Genomic DNA, 21,339 nt, shown 5'->3' with positions numbered 1-21,339 from the left:
AAATATGAACAGAACAAGGATAACACCAATGGACACTCCAAACTGGATGAGGAAAACCCAGGAGGCCTCAACCCTACACAAAAACATAGAGGCAAACAGGTGAACCTGGGAGCAGGAGAAGTGGTCTTCCCCAGGAAAGTGTACACCAAATGGTTGCCCAGTGTCAGTCAGCCCTGAAAATATGCATAAAATGTATGTACTCAATTGGTTATATTTAGGAACACACACACACACACACACACACAAGTACATATATACACACAGTAAAAATTAATGAAAAATAGAGGCTATGGATTTGAATGAGAGCGGGGATGAGGTATACGGGACTGTTTGGCGGGAATAAAGGAAGGAAGAAATTTTGTAATTAAAATAGTCTCAAAAATAAAAACACAACAAATGATGAAAAATAATACTGAGTACCAATAATGTTCCAGGAAGTGTGTTATGGAATTACCTTCATTACTTCATAATTTCCACAAATCAAGTCAGGTGTTCCTTTCTTAAGTATGGTTTTAAAACCATCAAGTGAGGATGGAAGAGATGACTCAGTTGCTGTTAATGCATAAGAATCGGAGTTTTAAGCCCCAGGACATTTGAAAAGCTCAGTGTAGCCACATGCATGTGTAACCCCATAGTTGTGGGGCTGAAATGACTGGGACTTGCTAGTAGCTAGGCTATGTTCAGGTTCAATGAGAGATCCTGTCTCAATGGAATAGAGACTAAGGTGAGTTACAGAACAGGACATCTAGTATCTTCTTCATGTCCACCCCAGATGCAGATGCATATAGCATCCCCCCCAACAGACACACTCTGCTACATATGAGAAAAGTCAGGTGTGATACTCAAATTTTACTTGTATTTAGTGATAAAGCTAACAAAGATATTTAGAAAACTGGGTTTTGAAATCTGTACTCTAAGTCCCTATATCTAGTTGATATTTCTTTACTTATAAAGTTAATCAGATAACTTTAACTGGCCAAGGCCCACATTTTATACAAGGGTTAAAAAAAGCAAGGAAAGAAAAACTACTTGGTCAAGGGCATACATTTTACTTGATTTGTTCATTAAGAAAAACATGATGATATTTTCTTACAGGCATACTGACATGTAGGCAGAACCCTCCCGTATGCCTACAAACCTTTCCACTTGCCTCATGTCTTTTAGAGAAAAATTTTTGAAATATTCCTAATATTCCATGTATTCTAATTCTCACTTCATTTTGCAATAATTGGTCCCTGACAGCTCCCAGTAGTTTCTCTTTCTTCATTTTTTGCATTCTCTTTCTATTCCTTTTATTTTAGAGATTATAATAAAATTACATCAATTTCCACTTTCTGTTCCAATCCCAAACCTTTCCACATTTCCAACTTTGCTGTACTTTAAATGAAGGGTCTCTTTCTAACAGCAATTGCTGCCATATACATATGTATATTTATACATATATATTTCTAAGTGTAATCCTGGTCTGTATGTAACTTGGGTATCTGTTTCTAGGACTGATTATTTTTTCCTTGCTAGATAATTGTTTTGATCAATTCCACTCCTTCTTTCCAACTCCTCTTGAGTATCTCCCAGCCCCTGCCATGCACAAATTCATGTGCTTTTAAACCCTCTGACTCCACTAGTTCTTTCTGTATGGACATGGGTTTAGGACTAGCAACTGGTATTAAGAGCTTTTCTAGAAAAGGATTCCTGAAGAAAACTGACTCTCACTCCATTCGCAGACATCTCTCAGCTAATGGTGGCAACTCATGAGCACTTTCTCCTTCCATGCTAGGATTTTTGGCAGATCTGACATTATATAAGTCTTAAGCATGCAGTCAGAGTCACTTTGAGTTATACTCCTGGACATTACAATTTTTAAACAGACCTATTCTACAATGGAACTTTGTTCCCACTCCCCTCAAGTTTGCTGAAGTTTAGTCTGGCTTAAACTGTGCAGGTCTTAGATCTGCTGTCAGTCTCCATGGGTTCACACGTGGATCTATCTAGAGGATGGTTTTTCTCTGGAGTCATCTGTCACCACTGTCTCCTACAATCTTTCTAAAAAAAAATCTCCTCTTCAACGTAGATCTCTGAGTCATAAGAGGAGGGTTTGACCTAGGGTTTAGGGTTCCAATGTCTCTCACTCTCTGCACATTGTCCACCTGTAGATCTCTGTCAATTACCATTTACCATAGAAGTTGCTCTTTTTATAATTTATTAGATTTTTAAAAAAATACCAATCCAATTTCCCACTCCCTAACCTCCCCCATTCCTCCACACACCCTCCCATCCCCCTCCCATCCAATCCTCAGAGAGGGTAAGTAAGGCACATTTCTTTGGAGAAGGTCCAAGGCCTTCCTTACTATATCTAGGCTGAGCAAGGTATCCATCCAAAGAAAAGAGGTTCCTCAAAAGCCAGTACATGCAATAGGGATATATCCTGGTGCCCTACAATGCTACATTTGTAGATGATGCCAAGGAAAAATAAATAAATTGGTGTCAGGATGGAATGTTCTGTAGATGTCTGTTAGAGGTATTTGACTTATGATATTATTTAGCTCCAGCATATCTGTTTAGTTTTTATATGGATGACCTGTCTGGCAGTGAGAGTTGGATATTGAAGTCACCTACTATCACTGTTTTAGGGACATTTATAAAATTGATTGACCTTCTGATAGGTGTATATATGTTTAGAATTATAAAATATTCTTGGTTGATTTTTTTAAAAAATGAGTTTGTCTTGTCCTTTAATATCTCTTCTGATTACTTTTGGTTTGAAGTCTATTTGTCAGATAGTATAATAGTTCCACTGATTTCATTTCCTTGGACTGCCTTTCTCCATTCTTTTACCCCGTGGGGATGTTTGTCTTGACTGATGAAGTGTGTCTTTTTTAAAATTGTTTTTATTGAGCTATATATTTTTCTCCACTCCCCTCTTTTTCTCTCCCCTCCCCCTCTACCCTCTCCTATGATCCCGGGACATGCTCACAATTTACTCCAGGAGATCTTGTCTTTTTCTACTTCCCATATAGATTAGATCCATTCATGTCTCTCTTATGGTCCTCATTGTTGTCTAGGTTCTCTGGGATTGTAAATAGTCAGGTGTGGATTTTTTTTTATGTCTAAAAGCCACTTACAAGTCAGTACACATGATATTTTTCTTTCTGGGTCTCGGTTACCTCAGTCAATATGATGTTCTTTAGATCCATCCATTTCCCCCCGAATAGCAAGATATCCTTATTTTTTTCCACTGTTTGGTACTCCATTGTGTAAATGTACCACCTTTTCCTTATCCATTTTTCAGTCAAGAGACATTTAGGTTATTTCTAGGTTCTTGCTATCACAAAAAAATGCTGCTATGAACATAGCTGAGCACATGTTCTTGTGGCATGATTGAGCATCCTTTGGAAATATACCCAAAAGTGGTATTGCTGGGTCATGAGGTAGGTTGTTTCCTAATTTTCTGATGCATTGGAAAATCAGATCCTATTTTCTAACCAACTAATTAGTCTGCGTCTTTTTATTTGGGAGGGATATCATAAATAATGATGTTATTCTTAAACAGAGTTTATTCATTCCTCTTACTTTTCTTGCTATGGCGGGGTTTTCCCCCTTTTTTTGGTTAATTCTTCTGTGATTTTTTTGTATTCCTTGTGTAGAAATAGAGATAGCTACATGAATTTGCATGTTGTCCTTGTAAAGGGACCATGAAAATCTTTCTTATCATTACAATTTTAGTAATATGCTGCTAAACTGAGCACTTTTAGGTGGATTTCTAAGCGAACAAAGATAATTTGCTTAGGGAAAGAGCATGTCTACCAAACTACTTTAAAAAACAGATGATGCTTCATCTGTCTAGGGTTGTATGGAGACAACAATGTGAAGTATCTCTGTTTCTGTTCATTCAAAATCAGACTCACATTTATATACCTTCTATTTAAATTCTTCCTGGATTCCTTCTACTGTGTCTTCTATTCATCACTGTCAATCAGTAGTTTTCTTCAGCCAATGTATTGCTTAGAGATATAGGTATACAAGTTGTTCAAATGATAGAAACATATACACAGAAAGACTATTTACTTGAAACTCAGAAAGATGAACACAGATCCCTAATAAATTTATTTTCAAAGACATCCAAATGTGTCAGTGCTTTTCAATTTGAACTCATGCATTAAATATGGGGGGTATTACAGGAGCTACTCCCAGAAGGACTTATAAGCATTAAATGTATATTTTAAAATACCCCTGATGATCTATTGAAGTATATTATCTTAAGGTTTCATTAAAATAGAAATTAAAACACATTTTCCTGATCATTTCAAAGGCATGCTTTCAAAGGCCAGAAGACTGTGGTTAATACTGCATACAATAAAATAAATGAATATTCTGTCCTTCTTAAACACTTAAAATGCTAAAAAAAAATCCCCCAGGCAAACTTTAAATTATAATTCCTGATGATACTGGCAAATGCAGGATAATAAATAGGAGAAATCTTACTTTTGGAGTTGCAGGCACAATTAATAAATCATCCCTGAAGTGACCTGGCCATAGGCAGTGTACTCTGGAACAAGGCCAGGGGCCACTAATGAAAACATGCAGCAGGGAAAGGGAGAGCCATAGTCTCAACAGCTAGGTCAACACACGGGAAAGCTAATAAAAACTACCTTGTTTTAAAACCACCACAGTGTTTACTTTTGCCAGTAACATAAACATTATGATAAAATTAAAGTTGTATAATAAAGAAGTTTGTTTTGATGACCTAAGGAAATATATAGCAATAACTCAACTGTATTTTCCTAATTTGACAGTAAAGGAGTTTAAAATTCAGATATGCCAAATTGTAAGAATTAGATATCTTTGTATGACATTCTCTATATAAATATATATGCAAATATTTCAAATAGTTTGAGTTTCAACTTCAAAAATCCATATATTATTAACAAATTTAGGAATTAAATATAAACACAGAAGTATGTGAAACATTTGAAATTGTCATATGCAATTCCCCTTTCTCTCTGTTATTACATAATTTATATGTGTGCATATGTAGAGCAAATGTTATCAATTTTTAAAATATATCCTTTATTTTAAAACATTAAAACATGTTGACTTAATCTAACATTATACTTAAAAGAGAAGGAAAATATTTGTTGAATTAACAGAAACACAGACAATTCTCATTTCCACAGAAGTATAAGAAAAGGAAATTTTGTGATCTAAGCATTTCAAAATTACCCTTGCCTTTCGAGGAAAAGATGCACATGATGCAGCCAACAGGCCTGGGAAGATAGTGTTCTGAAAAGTGAAGGGCTAGGACTCTCTATCCTCACTCTAAAGTCACATAGCTGTTACTAACCCAACCCCTGATCTCACAGGGTTTGCAGTTATGTTCCACTGTGTTAATACAGTGGTGTGAAGCAAACAACTGAACTTCACTGAAGTTCAACTTTATTCAGTTATTTTACAAATAGGTATGAAAATGTAGCCCCACTGATCAGAGTTGCAATGAAAAAATACATTGAAGATTCTCAATTAATATGCTTAACACAATACTTGACACACAGGAATTAAATCAAAATTAATATGATAGTATAACTCTTCTGGAATATTCTTTTACACTGTGTGAAGATGTGTCATTGTGATTGGTTTAACAAAAAGCTAATCAGCTAACAGCTTGGCAGGAGGCACAGTGGGTCTGCCAGACAGAGAGCACAGGGAGGAAGAAAAGGGGCGGTGCCTGCCAGGTGCAGAAGAAACAGGATGGGCAGTACAGAGTAAAGGGAGCCGAGCCACTTCAGTTAAAAATACAGGTTGATTTAACTTATAGGAACTAGTCAGGAAAAAGCCTAAACTAAGGCCGAGCTTTCATTATTAACAAGTCTCCATGTCATTTTTTTGTGAGTTGGCACCCCACCCACCAAAATTCATCTAAACATAACAGTCGCTAAAAATATGGTCCTTAGGACAGATAAGATGAATCTACCCTAAAACAAAGAACCAGAAAATTATTAAAAGAGCAAATAGTATAACTTATTTAGATCTGAGCTTTCTGATCTATTAAATGTGCACAGATAATAATGTAACACACATATGAATCATTTTTCTATCTTTCTATATATATGGTTTATTGTTATGCAGACATAAAACATGAAAATGATAAATTTAATAATTTTCATAACATTTACAAGAATTTTGATGGTAATCTGGAAAGATAAGATTAATATTTAGGATATTAGGAACACTAAAGCAACAGGAAACAAATATTGTTTACTGAAAAGGGATGAAGTTAAGAAGAGGTAAATGACAAAATTCCAATAAGTATTTGAGAAAAGAAAATGGAGTAACATACCTGAAAAATGGGGAAACTGACTCAGGAAGATCAAAGCCAATCTGGGTTTCACATGAAGACATTTCACAGCACACACACATAATACACACATCACACACATACAGCCTGGGTAACACATGGGGGCACTTTTACAGTACACACACACACACACACACACACACACACACACACACATACACACACAACACACACACACACATAGAGGTGTGCATGCACACACAGACAGCCTGGGTAAACATGAAAATACTTTCATAGCACACACACACAGCCTGGGTAAAACATAGAGACACTTTCACAGTATACACACACATACACACACACACACACACATGCCTGTGCAGACACACATGTGCGCACACACACACACAGCCTGGGTAAAATGTGAAGACAATTTCACAGTATACACACACATGCATGCACATGTGTTCAACACACACAAACATACACATACACACATGCACAAGTATGTATACATATAAAGCTCTTTAATATTGAAACACAAAAGGTTTTAATAATGAGATACTATCTGTCTATTAAAATCATTTGCCTATAACCAAAATGAGCAGATTATGAAAAGTACCAAGCAAACACTACTCATGAAGTCAAAAGAGTTAACGAGTTTTTGAAAGAATTCTGACAAACATAACACAACGCTAACAAGTTTATTTCCCTGATGTAATAATTTTGCTTTGGGGACAATACCTAAGAAAATAACCAATTTATAAAAATTATACTACATAGTATATTAAAATAAATACAAAGCTTTCCCCCAAAATGCAAAAATACATACATTCCAATAGAAGATTGGTTAAAGAAATAAGAAAACATTTATAAAGTGAAATGTCAAATTTTGTTGAAAATATCTACTGAAATGAAAATTTTACATGCATTTGTGTTTAGGAATAGGTTCTATCATGCATGCTGTGAGCCTAGTTCTGCAAACCAAATACAGATGAGGGAGAGAAAGATACAGAGCTGGTGCTCCAGTGTTCCTGCTGCTCATGTCCACGTGGAGGAGAATGCAAGAGACTCAGCTCTCATCCTTGCTGTCTGTATTTTCTGATTATTTTGAATGATTATGTATAACTTCTATAATGAGAAAACAAGTAAAAATGCAGCTCATTTTGTTCTGGGCAGTGGAGTCACATGCCTTTAATCCCAGCACTCAGGAGGCAGAGGCAAATGGATCTCTGTGAGTTGGAGGCCAGCCTGGTCTACAGAGAGAGTTCCAGGACAGGCAAGGCTGTTAAAAAGAAACCCTGTCTTGAAAAAGAAAAAAAAAAAGCCCGTTTTGCTAGAAACAAATGGATTGATGCTAACTTTCTCTTGTATATTTTTCCCAACTAGACCCTCACGTTTTAAAAGGTATGTCTAATACTGATGGATCAGTGGATGAAGAGCTGCTACACAACTGAGCAGACCTGAGCTGAGATGCCTTGAATACATGTATATCCTGATGTGGAAGCTGTATCTGTAATCCAAGGGTGCCCTCAGAGATATGGGCAAACAGAAGTGTGCCCAAAAGCTTGCAGACCAATTAGCCTGGCATACAGTGAAAACACAGTCTGCGGTTAGACCCAAACACAGTCTTACTTTAGAGTGTAACCATTTACCATTCACTATGCACCTGGAACACTTAAATGAGGACAACTCAGAACACATAGCTCACACTCCTTTGAGGAGAAACATCTGTAAAGTTTTAATATTATTTATTATTTTGGAAAGCATGTTTGAATATTTTTAGAAGACATCTACCACACAAAAAGCTAAATCATTCCCATGAGATTCTGCCTGAAATATTGGAACCCTACACATACTTTATTTGTAGCCTGTAGAAACAAATAAGGTCTCTAGAAGTTTCTAAAGGATATGCAAGAGTTTGTTTATATTTTGCTGGTGCCTTAGTGATTTGTCCTACAACTGCATATGAGGTGATGCTGACTGTTTTCACATGTGTCCTGTCACTCAGAAGATGACCTTATTACTCCCAAAAAAGGCCATCAATGTGGTAAGCAAACACCTTCCTAAGTTGTACAGAGAATATGAGGAGATGCTAAGGCATACTAGAGTGTTCTTTTGTAATACACTGTCATGCTTAACATTATGTTTGAAATTTCTTCATATTATAAAATTACTGTCATTTAAAACAAATTAGAGTCTATATCCCAAATGAGTACTAAAGAGAATACTATTCCTTGTGTTGTTACTATTTCCCTCCTGTCTCCATTTTGTAGAGTGTAATAAATAAGAAATGCTTGATAATACTGTGCTAAAGAACATTTGGAAATTCAAAGTCAAATAAATGATCTACTGTGGAGTTTCTCTGAAAATGTTCTCTGTAAATGTCTGGTTTTTAAATATGGAGTATAAAGGGTCAATGGTGACTCCCATCATCTCCCACCATAGCTGGAGCGAGAGCCCTAGCTGGAGTACAACCTTTCACTCCCGTCTTTAGCATTAATGGTGTCATATGAATATGTACTGACATCACTATCACCAAAGTCCAGGAAATGCTTGTCCTTCTTCCCTGTATCTCTCCCATGCAGCACTTGGTCCATATCTATTAGGCTTCGCTTGGCCAGAGTAGACTCTTAGTTACATTTTGACAAGTGCTTATGGAATTTGCATATTTCCATGTGTGATTTCCCTTCCTGGTTGTCAATAATAGTAGTATGGAAGCAATTAGATGTGGTTCTATTCTCGGAGTCTTCATTTTTCTCATAAAAACTACTTTGAGAGAAAGAAGTTTTCATTTATAAAAGTTGTTATGAATAAGTATCCCAGCCTTTGTTTATATGTAATCCTAATCTCTTTAGATAAAACAGCTTTGTGAGAGGGTGAAAAGCAGAGCAATTGAAAGCAGAAAAGCAGAATTTCTACATGGTAAAAGCAGAGAAACACCTGAAAAAGCATTAATTATAGCATTTACAGTATTGATTTGCTGGTTTTATTATTTGGCTGAGAATCCAAATAAGACATGGAAATTGCCCCAGTTTAGCTAAATAATGAAAATATTCATCAGTTTCTTAAAATGAGCCAGAACTTCAGGACATGCCAATAGATTGCTATGAAAAGACTTCCACTTACTTCTATTAACAGAGTTGTATATGTTTGCATTTGGAAGAAATAAAAGAGTTCTTAATTTAAAAATAATTTGTGTGGAAAAATTCTTTCTTAGGTATTCTGATTTATAATAGAGTAAGGGTTCATTAAGATTTTAAGATGAAGCGTGGCAGTGGTGGCACAAGTTTTTAATCACAGCACTCAGGAGGCAGAGGCAAGTGGATATCCATGAGGTTGAGGCCAGCCTGGTCTACAAGAGCTAGTTCCAGAACAGCCAGGGCAACACACACACACAAAAAAAAACTTGCCTCAAAAAACCAAAATAAATGAATAAATAAGCAAACAAACAAATAAATGAATTTTAAGATGAGTGGCTGGAGTGAAGGTTCAGTGGTTAATAGTATTTGTTGCTCTTACAGAAGATTTGGTTTCAGTTCTCAGCCCCATGGTGGCTCACAACCATCTGACCCTCCAGTTCAGAGGATCTAAAGCACTCTTTTGACTTCCATGGGCACTGGGCATATACATGTAGGCAATGCATTCAGAGATATAAGCAAAACACTCATAAAATAAGTGAATTTTTAAAAATTAAAAGTAAAAAAAAACTTGAAAGATGGATGCCAAATAAAGCTAGAATGCAATGTTACTTCATTTACTTATTTCACCATTAAAATTTCATAGAAAGTAATTTTATAATGCTCTCGTACGCTCTCAGTATTGTGCTTGGTGGCATTATCGAAGCATACGTATTCAACAGTGTTTTCACAGCTTCTGTAGACTTTGCTGGTGACTCATTTTGATGAACATACAGGATAAAAAGGCTGACAAGTCTACAATCGCAGCCCTGTGGGATGCAATAGCAGAGAGCAAGGGCTGCACAGCACATGGTTACCTTGAATAGTAACTGAGAGCTAAGGATGAATGACAGCGAGGGAGGATGCTCCTGTAGCACAACCACATTGTTTGCGTTAGTCACACTTATTTCTGAATAAATATGTATCAATAAACAGCAGATTTAACAATTCAGAATAATACTAGAAGCAGTAAGTAATTAGCAATCTAAAAATATTCCTGAGAAAAAGCATTTACTAGAAAGAAACAACATGACAGTATAAATCTGCACCTCTGGACTGCTAATTCATGCTAAATTAAGCTCTTATTCATTCATGTAAGCATCTAGTAACCTTTGGTATGTTTTCAATTTTTACTTTACTGTGTTTCAAAAATTGAAAGCTACATCATTGCAAATTCGAGATCACACAATGTAAGAAGTTTAAAACAAAACAGACCAGAGAGAAAGGTATAATAACTTGACACATAAATTATTAGATCAGATCACAAATATGTAATAGTGACCCACATATCAGAATTTTCTTTCCAGTTTGATGATTTGATGTTTTAAAAGATTTTTAATTGAATTTTTTAAATACAGTTTTCCTCCATTCTTCCCCACCCAAATCTATAGATACCTTCAACTTCCCTACTCATCAAACTATGCTCAACAAAAAATTAACAAACATAAAACGAAAATAAAAACAAACAAGCTAAAATAAAATCTAATGAGACAAAACTTACTAAAACAAGACAAGGAATAAACTAAAGACGTCTGTGTTGTTGGCTGGCTTCGACCATGGCATTTCTGACTCTCCTGCAAAGCATAACTTACATATGGGTAGATCATTGCGGTTCATTACTGGGATTGTAGCCTGAAGAAATTAATTATTAATTTTCCTCTCTGTATGCAATGCAAAGTACCTTCCAAAACCATAAAGGGAAAGTAAAGATGAAGTCTTAGTTGGTCTACAGCTCAATTTCCCAATTTTGGATGGCATAAGTAAGTTATGGCTTCAGAAACAGGGACTTACCATCCAGTATGAAGAAAGAGTAAAGGGATGGAGCTATAAGGAAATGCAGAAAGGGGCCACATGGGAAAACTAGGGGTACCTGGGTCTGTACCAAGAGGAGCAGGTTCCTAGAAAATAAAAGTGGTGTGGGAGGAGGGGCCCCTGCAGGAGACTGCAGCAGGTCAAAGAGTTCAGTCTGGAGAGACTGAAGTCCAGAACAGGAAGAACACAAAGGTTCCCTAGCAGAGTGGCAGCCTACTGTGGCAGCTTTGGGTCCTCCCAGTCACAAAGGAATAGAGATGGGACAGAAGAAAGGCGCAAAAGGGACAATGTGGAAGAACTAGGGGGGCCTTGGCATGTACCAAGATGCTAGGTCTCAAAGGTATGGAAGTGACAAGGAAGGAATAATTTGATATGTCTTAACAAGAGTTATGGAGCAGTGTCAACAGGCAGAAAAAAACTGAAGAGAGAATTGCTTTATAATATTGTGGATGCTCATATATTGGAGGAAAGGCAGAGTTCCTAACAAGGTTACATGCCCACCATGCTCTGTCCTCAGAGCAGCAGCCACCGGCATCTTAGACCATCTGCCTTGCTCTCTGCTATCGCATGAACACCTCTGAGCACGTCCTTCCAGCCTATACCAGGGTTGAGTACTGTTATCTCCCCCCCTACTTCATTGTTTGACTCCTCTGTTCCCTTCAGCTTATAGATCAAATGACGATTCTTCAAGCTGAACCCTCTGTGGTGTTTCTGATAAATTCTGAAGGTCTTCATCTCTAGGATAATTACCGCTTTGCATTCTGTCATATAGATGAAGTTATACGGAATAAAGGAAGGTGAATACTTTGCACAGCAATGTCAGTGGACAGTCGGTGGCCACCACATAATGAACGTCAGCAACTGAGGCTATGAGACCATCATGGGAGACACAGAGGATATAATCTTCTAAGGGATTGACCCAAATATTTAAATTCCAAATGGGTTAAAACTGATTATCTTTTCCTCTTTCACCCATCTTTGAGCTAGTATGTCATTTAGGCCAGACTGACATTGCGCTCACTATGTAGCCAACAAAGAGGCAGACCTTGAATTTGTATTCTTTAGCTTCCATTTTCTAGAGTAGTGACTACAGGGTTTATCATTACACCAAAGTGCTTAGGACTGAACCCTAAGCTTTGGCCATGGTAGATAAGCACTAAACAAACTATATATTTTACTCTGAATGATACTGCAACTGAATATCCTTGTAAATAAACTAAAGCAAATATTTTATCTACTTTTGTAAACTTTACAAAAAGGTTATACCTCCCTCAGTACAATAAACTGAACCAGAATATCAAAGTAATTACATAAAATATAGTGACCCATTAATGCTGTATTAATAGTAAAATGCTTTAAAACATTAACAGTCCATTTGCTTGGGAAGCTAAGGTTGATGGTAATAACCTAAATGATATATACATTGTTAATAAGAATTTGTTAAGAAATTGTTTAAGAATTTAAAAAAGAGGGGGCAATCACCAACATATAGTCACGTTCTCGTTATCTCCCACCCATCCCACTTGGTCCCATCTTATTCTACTTTTCTTGTTGTTGCTGATGCTTTTTATTTCATTTCCTGCTAAGAATGTATTTTTGTTTTTTAGAAGCTTCTTTTTCTAGAGAAATAATTGGAAAAACAGAACAAGTATTTAAATTTTGTATGTGCTCTAAAATTTCAGCATGTATATTCAAAATAAAAAGACATTCTAAAGTACAAAAAAAAACCCAAATTCATACATTCATATCTTCCTTCAGTTGGGTGATGAAAAAGGAGTTTTAAAGCAGGGTGTAGGAGACTCAACCTCTGACTGACACATGCTAAACTACATTGCCTTTAATCCTCACAATTCTTACACATGCTTTTCAGTCTTATATAGGAACAGCTTGACAGATGGTCCTAAAAGGACTGGCATACAAACCAAAAAAGATGATATGGTCTATGCCAATTTTTTTAAAAAAAATTTTGAGACAGGGTTTTGCTGTAGTTTTGCAGTGTGGGAAAACTAACAGAATTATTTTAAACCATAAGGAAATGTTATAATGTGAATTTTTTTAAGAAACAAAAGCACATTACTTTTATTTAAAAGCTTTTATAAGATTAGTCAAGATTCAGAACAAAAATTCTTTCACCTGTCTACCTTGCATATATCCCAAGCTTGTTTTAGCAACACATACACTGGGAATGCTAGTATTTTAGAATATCACATTTAGTTATCAAATGCACTGGAAAGAGGTAACGCTATTCTACCACATAATTCAATACATTTCCTTCCTTACAGCATAAGATTTTCATCAGACAAAACAATCAGACCAAAAACAGTAAAGATATTGGTTAAATATTTCTGTTTTTGATCCTTCTGGATCCTTAAAATTTCCTACAAGCTGGGCACATAACTGATACCCAAGAGTTACATTTGCCGATTGGCTAAATGAAAGGGAGAATTCTCTGAGTTTTTCTGATTATTGGTAATTTATTCTTGGCAATAACTATCTATATAAGTAGCATGTTAATTCTAATATAATTTAGAAATAATTCTTCTTTGTTCTGTAAAGGAATAATATGCTTTGAATTACACAACCTCTCTCAAAGGGTTAAGAACTGAGAACTAAACTCAGGCAAAGCTAGAAGAGCAGGAGTTGAGTGCAGATTTGTATTTTACATACGCTGTCTGGACACACATACTATACACAATGGATCCTGTATGATGAACACAAATATCAGGTCAACGGAAGAAATAAATAATAAATATGTGAATTATTTTTATCTATTTGTTTTTTGGGTTTTTGAGGGGGGCACAGCTATAGCTAGTTGACCTTGAACTAACTGCATTACAAGGCTGACCTTGAACCTACACAGTCCACTATCTCCAGCCACAAAAGCACCAGGATTATAGACTCAGAGAGTAGTTACATAAATATGAAATACTTATTTATGCTAGAAATGTTAAAAAATGCTGCTGGAATCTTGCCAGACTCCTGCCTCCCCTCACATTCTCATTGCTTACAGAATTCTAAAGCATTGTGGTATCCAGATCACTTTACACTTTTAAACTCTTTGAGCATATCAAGAGTGCTAGATCCATATTCTTGTTTATGTAAACTACATATGGCATCTTAAAAATTAACACTAAAATATTCATAAGTATTTCAAGGTTACACAAATCATGCTGACAATATGAGGAACATACATTTTTTTTAATTTTTGAAATTATAACATAATTATGACATCTCTCCCTTCCTTCTCCTCCCTCCAAACCTGTCCATGTACCACTCCCCACTCTCCTTCAAATTCATATCCTTTTTTCATTAATAGAATAAACCATCTCCTTAAGAAACATCAATATTTCCAAACAGACAGACAAAAAGCTTGTGACAATACTGTTTTGTGCATTTGTAAATGTTTAATGGCTGACTTGATTGAAAGCTGTTCAAGTTTCATTTGCTTCTGCATTTTATCAACTATGACACATTAATCTAATGATGTAAAGAAAACTCAGCTTCATACAGGTAAGGACTTGAAGAAGGGAGGAACACATGGAGACCCAAGGAAGGACCTTGGGAGCTCCAGGTGTTCTCTTCTCACATTCTGCAGAGATATAACACCACCACCACCTTCTCAATTAACCACAACTTGTAAGAAAAGGAAATATATATATATATATATATATACACACACATATATATATGTGTATATACATATACAATAAATGCATACACACAATACATATAAGCCACATATTCATTAAGAATTCAAATAGTAATACTATATAAATATCTATTATTTTGTTAAAATGAAATATTTTACTTTAAATTCATTACAATTAAATTAGAATATAAATTCAAGTTTGAAACCAAGAGCAAAAATAAAACATGTAATTCCAAAGTTTGATATAAGTAAACAGAAGATTAGAAAGAGGGAGTTTACGGGGTGGGGTGGGGAAGACAAGCATAACTGGACAGAGTGACTAATTTGAATGTGATCTGAGTATCCTTTAAGCAATAAAATAGATTGAAATGCTTAACTGAAAACAAGATGCATTCTAATATTTTTAGTATCCTATATGCCAATTCTAATTAAACTGTGAAAAGCACAAAGAAAACTTTTCTTTGTTTAAATTTTTGGAAATCATGGCATCAATATTCTTAGGAATTAACCAAATACCAGAGAAAATATATGTGTCACTTTATAATATCCCACATTACACATTTTAAGCTCTAATATTTGAGAATGTCTTATAGGAAGATGTAGTCCTGCATCAGACAGAACACTTACTTTTCCTTCTCCTGCAGCTGCTGTTCCTGTGGAGCTATTTTAGGTTCTGTCCCAAGATTCTTCTGCATGTGATGTCTTCTCTTTCTGCTTGGTGCAATGTCAGTGACATCGGGACTTGAAAACAGGGAATCGTTTTCACAAAGAGTGGCTAAAACAAAATGCAATGCAATGTAATTAGTTATGCATTTTATTTCTATTAAATATTAAATTGCTTCCTCAACAATGACATATGTAGCACAAAGAAAATATAGCAAAACTATTCTCTCAAACCTTTATGCACACTTGCTGATGTGCAGCGGGAAGATGGGGTGCAGTATGAAAACCTAGCATGAGAATTATCAACAGTGCCTACTAACCTGGTTGAAGTAGTCTCTGTCTATCTGTGGCAGACACAGTCACAAAGAGCATAACAAATGTACTAAAGGAACGGTATGAAGCAACTTAACCTGCAAGGTGCGAAGGGAAGTGCAGCAATGTTAGGTAACAAAAATTACAAACTTGAAAATCAAATGCCCTTAGTGAAAATGGAATTTGAAGTGGCTAAAATAGGAAAACCTCAAGGTGATCTGTAATTGTTACGCAGAGGAAACAATCAAAACACACTAGGTTTATGTTCTTGTATTTTCTATTAATCTTGTTTGGAAAAATCTTAAGGGCACTAACGATACCTTCTTGTTAACCAATCATGAACTGTTCCACGAAAATCCATGTCTTTATAACAAAGGGGTGTTTGGGGGCTACAACGACATCAAAAAGATTTGAGCTTTCAATATGTGTTCTGAGAATAAACACATGACCTCATGTCTCATTTAAGCTTAGCAGAAAAAAGTTCTGATTCATAATTATGGAGGAATTTGAACACTATCCAGGCACTTACTGAGAGGTACTGTGAAGGCCCAGTCCCTTCCCATGAACAGCAGCTGGCTCAATGAGAACAAGAAGGCAGCAACCTCCATTTCTAAAGGTAACTCTCTCCTCAAGTGAACACTGCCCCGAGAATGGTGTGAAAATGTCTTACCTGAACCCCTAACTGCGTTTAAAACAGTTATTATTTTTGAGAAAGAGTCTCACTATATAGCCATGGCGAGCCTTGAATTTGCTATGTAGAATGAGCCTGGCCTCAAATTCACAAAGAAGTCTGTGCCTTAGCCTTCCCCTGTCCTGGGATTGAAGTTACACACCACACCACTATACCTAGCTGGATAGTCAATTTGAAAACCTGTGGGAAACCAGCACAGTCATAGCCCACAGCTTCTCTTTCAGAGGAGGTTTGATGCAGAGTGGACTGACTATGACGACAGGCTGCCATGGTGCTTGAGATTAATGGAGCCACAACTTTTACTTGTGTTGTAAATATAGACCTAGCAAAAACAATGACAGAACTGTACAGGTTCTGAACTTATGTCCAGAACTTAGTTGACTTCCTAAGCAAACACTATTAATTTTACTGTTAATTTTTATATAATTTTGCTGGTAAAGAGGCATGCAAATATAGATCCAGGCAAACATATTTTAGTTTTCAAAGCTTTAAGTCAATTGATTCTACAAGATTCTATGTAGATAATTTTACTCATTCCTAAAATATGCTGAAATAGAGAAATTAAAAAGAAAACATAATTTTTCCCCTGAAAATGTTAAAGCTCAATTATTTGCTACCTTTTATTAAGCTATGAGACAACTAATGAAGATAAATATCATGAATATGAGCAACCATAGTGTAAATGTTGTAAGTAGATGATATTTCAACTATAGGAAGATTTGAAAAACAGACAAATATTATATTCAATGCTTTGGAGGAAAAAAATTAACTTTTAGTAAAATGGTAAGATACATATTTTTAAAGTTACAACATTTCTAATATTCATTTTAAAACTGTAAATGATGACTTAAAATTATGGTTAGAAGTTCAATAAGAGATCTTATATATACACGTAACATTACACAGAGTTAGCAGTGTGTATGTGTATGCATATATTAAGAATTAATGAAAAAGAAGCCATGGATTTGAAAGAATACAAGGAGGGATTCAGGGAAAGGTTTGGAGGGAGGAAAAGGAAGCAAGGAATATTGTAAATGTATTATAATCTCTAAAATAAAAAGAAATATAAACTAGATTGATGAAAATTGCATATAGAGTCCTATGCAGCATTAAATGTGAAGGAGATATACAGACACACTGAGACACTTGAGATGCTCCTCGCCATTTTATATGTAAGTATCTAAACACAGAAGGTCTATTCATGCTTGGAGATGGTTTTCTTTTTTTTTTAGGCTAGGACTTTGAGTGATGCTGTGTCCCACTCTGAACTCTAGACAGAGCAACTGTTTGACAACAGGAAGAGTCACATTCCAACTTCAGGAATCTATACAGTTACTATTTGACATGGAAGATCACTGGTACTCCTAAATGGACAGGAAACGTGAAGTCTCATCAGTCTTGTAAGATTGGTCCCCATCATCTCATAGGGAGTGGCACTATTAGGAGGAGTGGCTTTGTGGGAGTGGGTGTGGCAATGTTGGAAAAAGTATCACTGTGTGTGTTGTAGGGGAGAGGAGTGCTTTGAGGTATCCTATGCTCATGATACTGCCCAATTTGTCAGTTGAGTTCCTTTCCCCTTCAAGCCAAGATGTAGCCATCAAAATATTTCCATGCATGCCACCGTGTTCCCCACCATGATGATAATGGTCTGAATCTCTAAACTGTAAGCTAGTCCCAGTTAAATGTTTTCCTTTATAGGAGTTGCTTTTCTCATGATGCCTCTTCACAGCAATAAAAACCCTAACTAAGACAGTTGTTTTCAAAAGTTACAATTGCATTTAACCACTAAAATATTGCTTCAGTCATGATATTTACTTAAGACATGGGGGAAACTTGAATAGAATTAGAAGAGGAAGAACATTATTAAAAGCAATTAGGAACTGCATGACCTGAACGGAATCATGCTGTAGGAAGTCCTACAGCTTGTGGTTACCCGCCTACTAGGGCATGGCCTCTTATACTATATATGCTGATGCAGAGCCTGCATCTGCCCCTTCCTCACCGGCCATTCTTTCGGGTTGCCAGATTCAGTCTCTGTTCTCCGTTCAAGCAGAGAATTCTGATTTGTGAGTTTACCCCTAAATAACTAATCATCTATTTCTGAATTCTGAGCTAGTGCGGGATTTCTTCTAAGAGTCCTTTTCATAGAATTATATTCTTAGTAAACTATAACAAATAGATCATACATGAGTATTGCCAATACTATTGCTTGGTCTCTACAACCAAATGGCAAGTACCCATTGCCGAATATAACACCTATGTAACTCACTGAACACGGAGATGTTGAGCTGGTGCTTACTTAGAGTCTTCATTCACTAATGACTATTGTTCATTGTGCTGGAAGTTACTCTGCATGTTACCAAAAGAGAAAAGGTCTATATATAGACCCTTGGTCTATAATAATGAACTACCTGCATGGTATGCTGGGGCAATGGTGGCACACAGCATGTGGGATTAACCAACAATATAGAAAAGGATTTAAATCCCACTTCATGAGATGGAACTCATTCCATATACTGCTTAGTTGGTGAGGAACCTGAGAACAGTCATTCCAGAGACCTAAGGAAAAACCAAATTCTAACGTTCTGCTAAAGGAGTGTAATCCTAAGATGATTCCTCATGACAATGTGCTTTATTCATAGATCAGTTCCTTGCTCAGCCATATCATAGATGCTTCCTTCTGCAGTAAATGGGAAATAAACACAGAGATCTACAGCTGGACAATGTGCAGAGCATGAGAAACCTTACAAGGTGCAATCCTAAATGGATTTTTTTCCATAAAATCCCTGCCCTCGGGATTCAGAGAACCCTACGGAACAGGAAACAGAAAGATTCTAAGAGCCAGTGGAGATGGAGGACACCAAGGAAACAAGGTCTCCTAGACACAGTAGGACCAATGACATATGGCAGTATACAGAGGGTCTGCAAGGGTCTCAGCCAGATGGGGTTGCAGAATTGAGAGGGGAAGTAGACACAAACTCTCATTGCTGACCTAGAAACTGTCTCCAAATGATAACTATTTGAACATGAAAAATCAGTTATTTCCAAAGGTGTCTTATTGGGGATAGAGAACACTCCTAAGGGCAGATCCAATGCCCAATAGTAGATGACCCACACCAAATGAACATAGGGGGCACCTTTGGAGGTGGTCTCATAACGTTTTTCAGGGATTAAAAAAAAACACTTTACAGGTCCTTTGCATAAACATAATGAATCTCATTTTGTGTTTTTATAGGATTCTTGTGTGCACTGATGTGTGTGTCTTTGCATCTTTTTTATTCAGTCTTATTCAGTTCTTGCTCCTTTCTTTGTTTTCTGTTTTGTCCTGTTCCAGTTGTTTTCCCTGCTTGTTTTATTTTGCCACATTATTTTTCTTTAGATGTCTGTTTGTTTTCTAAGGAGAGGAAAACAGGGTGTAGGTTCAGATGGGAGGGGAGGTAGAAAGGATCTGGGAGGAGTTTGGGGAGAGGATACTAATCAGAATATATTGTATGAAAAAAACCTGTTTTCAATACAAGAAAAATAGGTAAGAGTGGACTACAAAGGAAAAAAATGAGGGTAAAGGAGACACATAGGTAGCAAATTTACCACCTTTCAAATGGAGACGGGACAGCAACAACTGCCACTGACTGGAAACTGAATTGTATGTAACTGTACTTCTAGAACTCCCAGTTTTAAAAATACTGCCAGCTCTTTGTCATCAATGTATGTTAGTATTTCCAGTAATTTCTAAACAAGGAAACAGAAGAAAACGGCCACCGCCAATCAACACACTAAAGCTGAAGCACTGACTGGCAGAAGCTGTGGAATGAATCTCAAGTTCCCATCAGGTTCGCTGCTTTGGAAATGTGGAATCTTTGCACAATTGCTGCTATTATAAAAGGTGGCTCACAAAACACCAGCCTTCTCATCTGACAGCAGAACTGCAGGATCCTGGCAGCATACAGAAGACATGAGGAGAGGGCTGGCTTCCCTGGTTATTCTCAATGTCAAACTAAATGACCCTTGGCTAAACTGTCAGGAATTTGGATCAGTCCCACAAGAAAAAATACCTGGTACACTTGAGTTTCTGACCATTAAACTCTTAAGTCTTAATATTTTTAGATTTTGTGGTCAAACACATACACACACAGATACACACACACTCACACACACACACTCACACACACACACACACACACACACACACACACACATACATGAATGAAATGATTCCTAACAATATTCTGCGACACTCATGGTTATTTCCTTATCCTATAATCAGAGAGGCTTCCTTCTGCAGTAGATGCTAGCCAGAGCAGAGACCACAGCCAGACATTATACACAGCGCGAGTCTAAATGAGGTCTCCTTCAGGTCCCTCGCCTTGGAGATCAGGGAATCCTACAGAAGAAGGGGAGGAAAGACTGTAGAAGCCAGAGGGTTTGAAGACACCAGAAGATCATGACCCACAGAATCAACTAAGCAGGTTCCATAAGAGCTCACAGAGACTAAAATGGCAATCACAGAGTCTGCATTTAAATATGATCCCGACTTGCTTTGATAACCACACCTTCCAAAAATTGTCTTTCACATTCTGTTAAGATCTGCAGTGTTACTAACACTCACATTTTTCCTTGCTTTTTGTTTTGAATGCCCACTTACATTCCCCCTTCAGCATCAAATCATATTCATCACCTCCAGTAGCTCCAACCCACAGATATCTTCCTTTCCCTAGGGTTCATAGTGTCAGCCACTCTTTGA

General features: G+C 36.6%; 1 protein-coding gene across 2 annotated transcripts in view; it reads right to left on the bottom strand.

Moving 5' to 3' along the window:
- The window catches only part of Xrcc4 (X-ray repair cross complementing 4), a 204,581-nt gene that overhangs the window by 56,674 nt on the left and 126,568 nt on the right, over window positions 1–21,339 (bottom strand). For both annotated transcript variants that reach the window (XM_075976353.1, XM_075976354.1), the window contains exon 7: window positions 15,560–15,707. In XM_075976353.1, the coding sequence (XP_075832468.1) occupies window positions 15,560–15,707 (148 nt within the window). The remainder of the gene's footprint in view (window positions 1–15,559; window positions 15,708–21,339) is intronic.

This window comes from Microtus pennsylvanicus, chromosome 6, assembly GCF_037038515.1.
Source record: "Microtus pennsylvanicus isolate mMicPen1 chromosome 6, mMicPen1.hap1, whole genome shotgun sequence".
Classification (NCBI taxonomy): Eukaryota; Metazoa; Chordata; class Mammalia; order Rodentia; family Cricetidae; genus Microtus; species Microtus pennsylvanicus.
The sequence above is the reverse complement of the archived record's forward strand: the minus strand, read 5'-3'. Positions and strand labels throughout refer to the sequence as shown.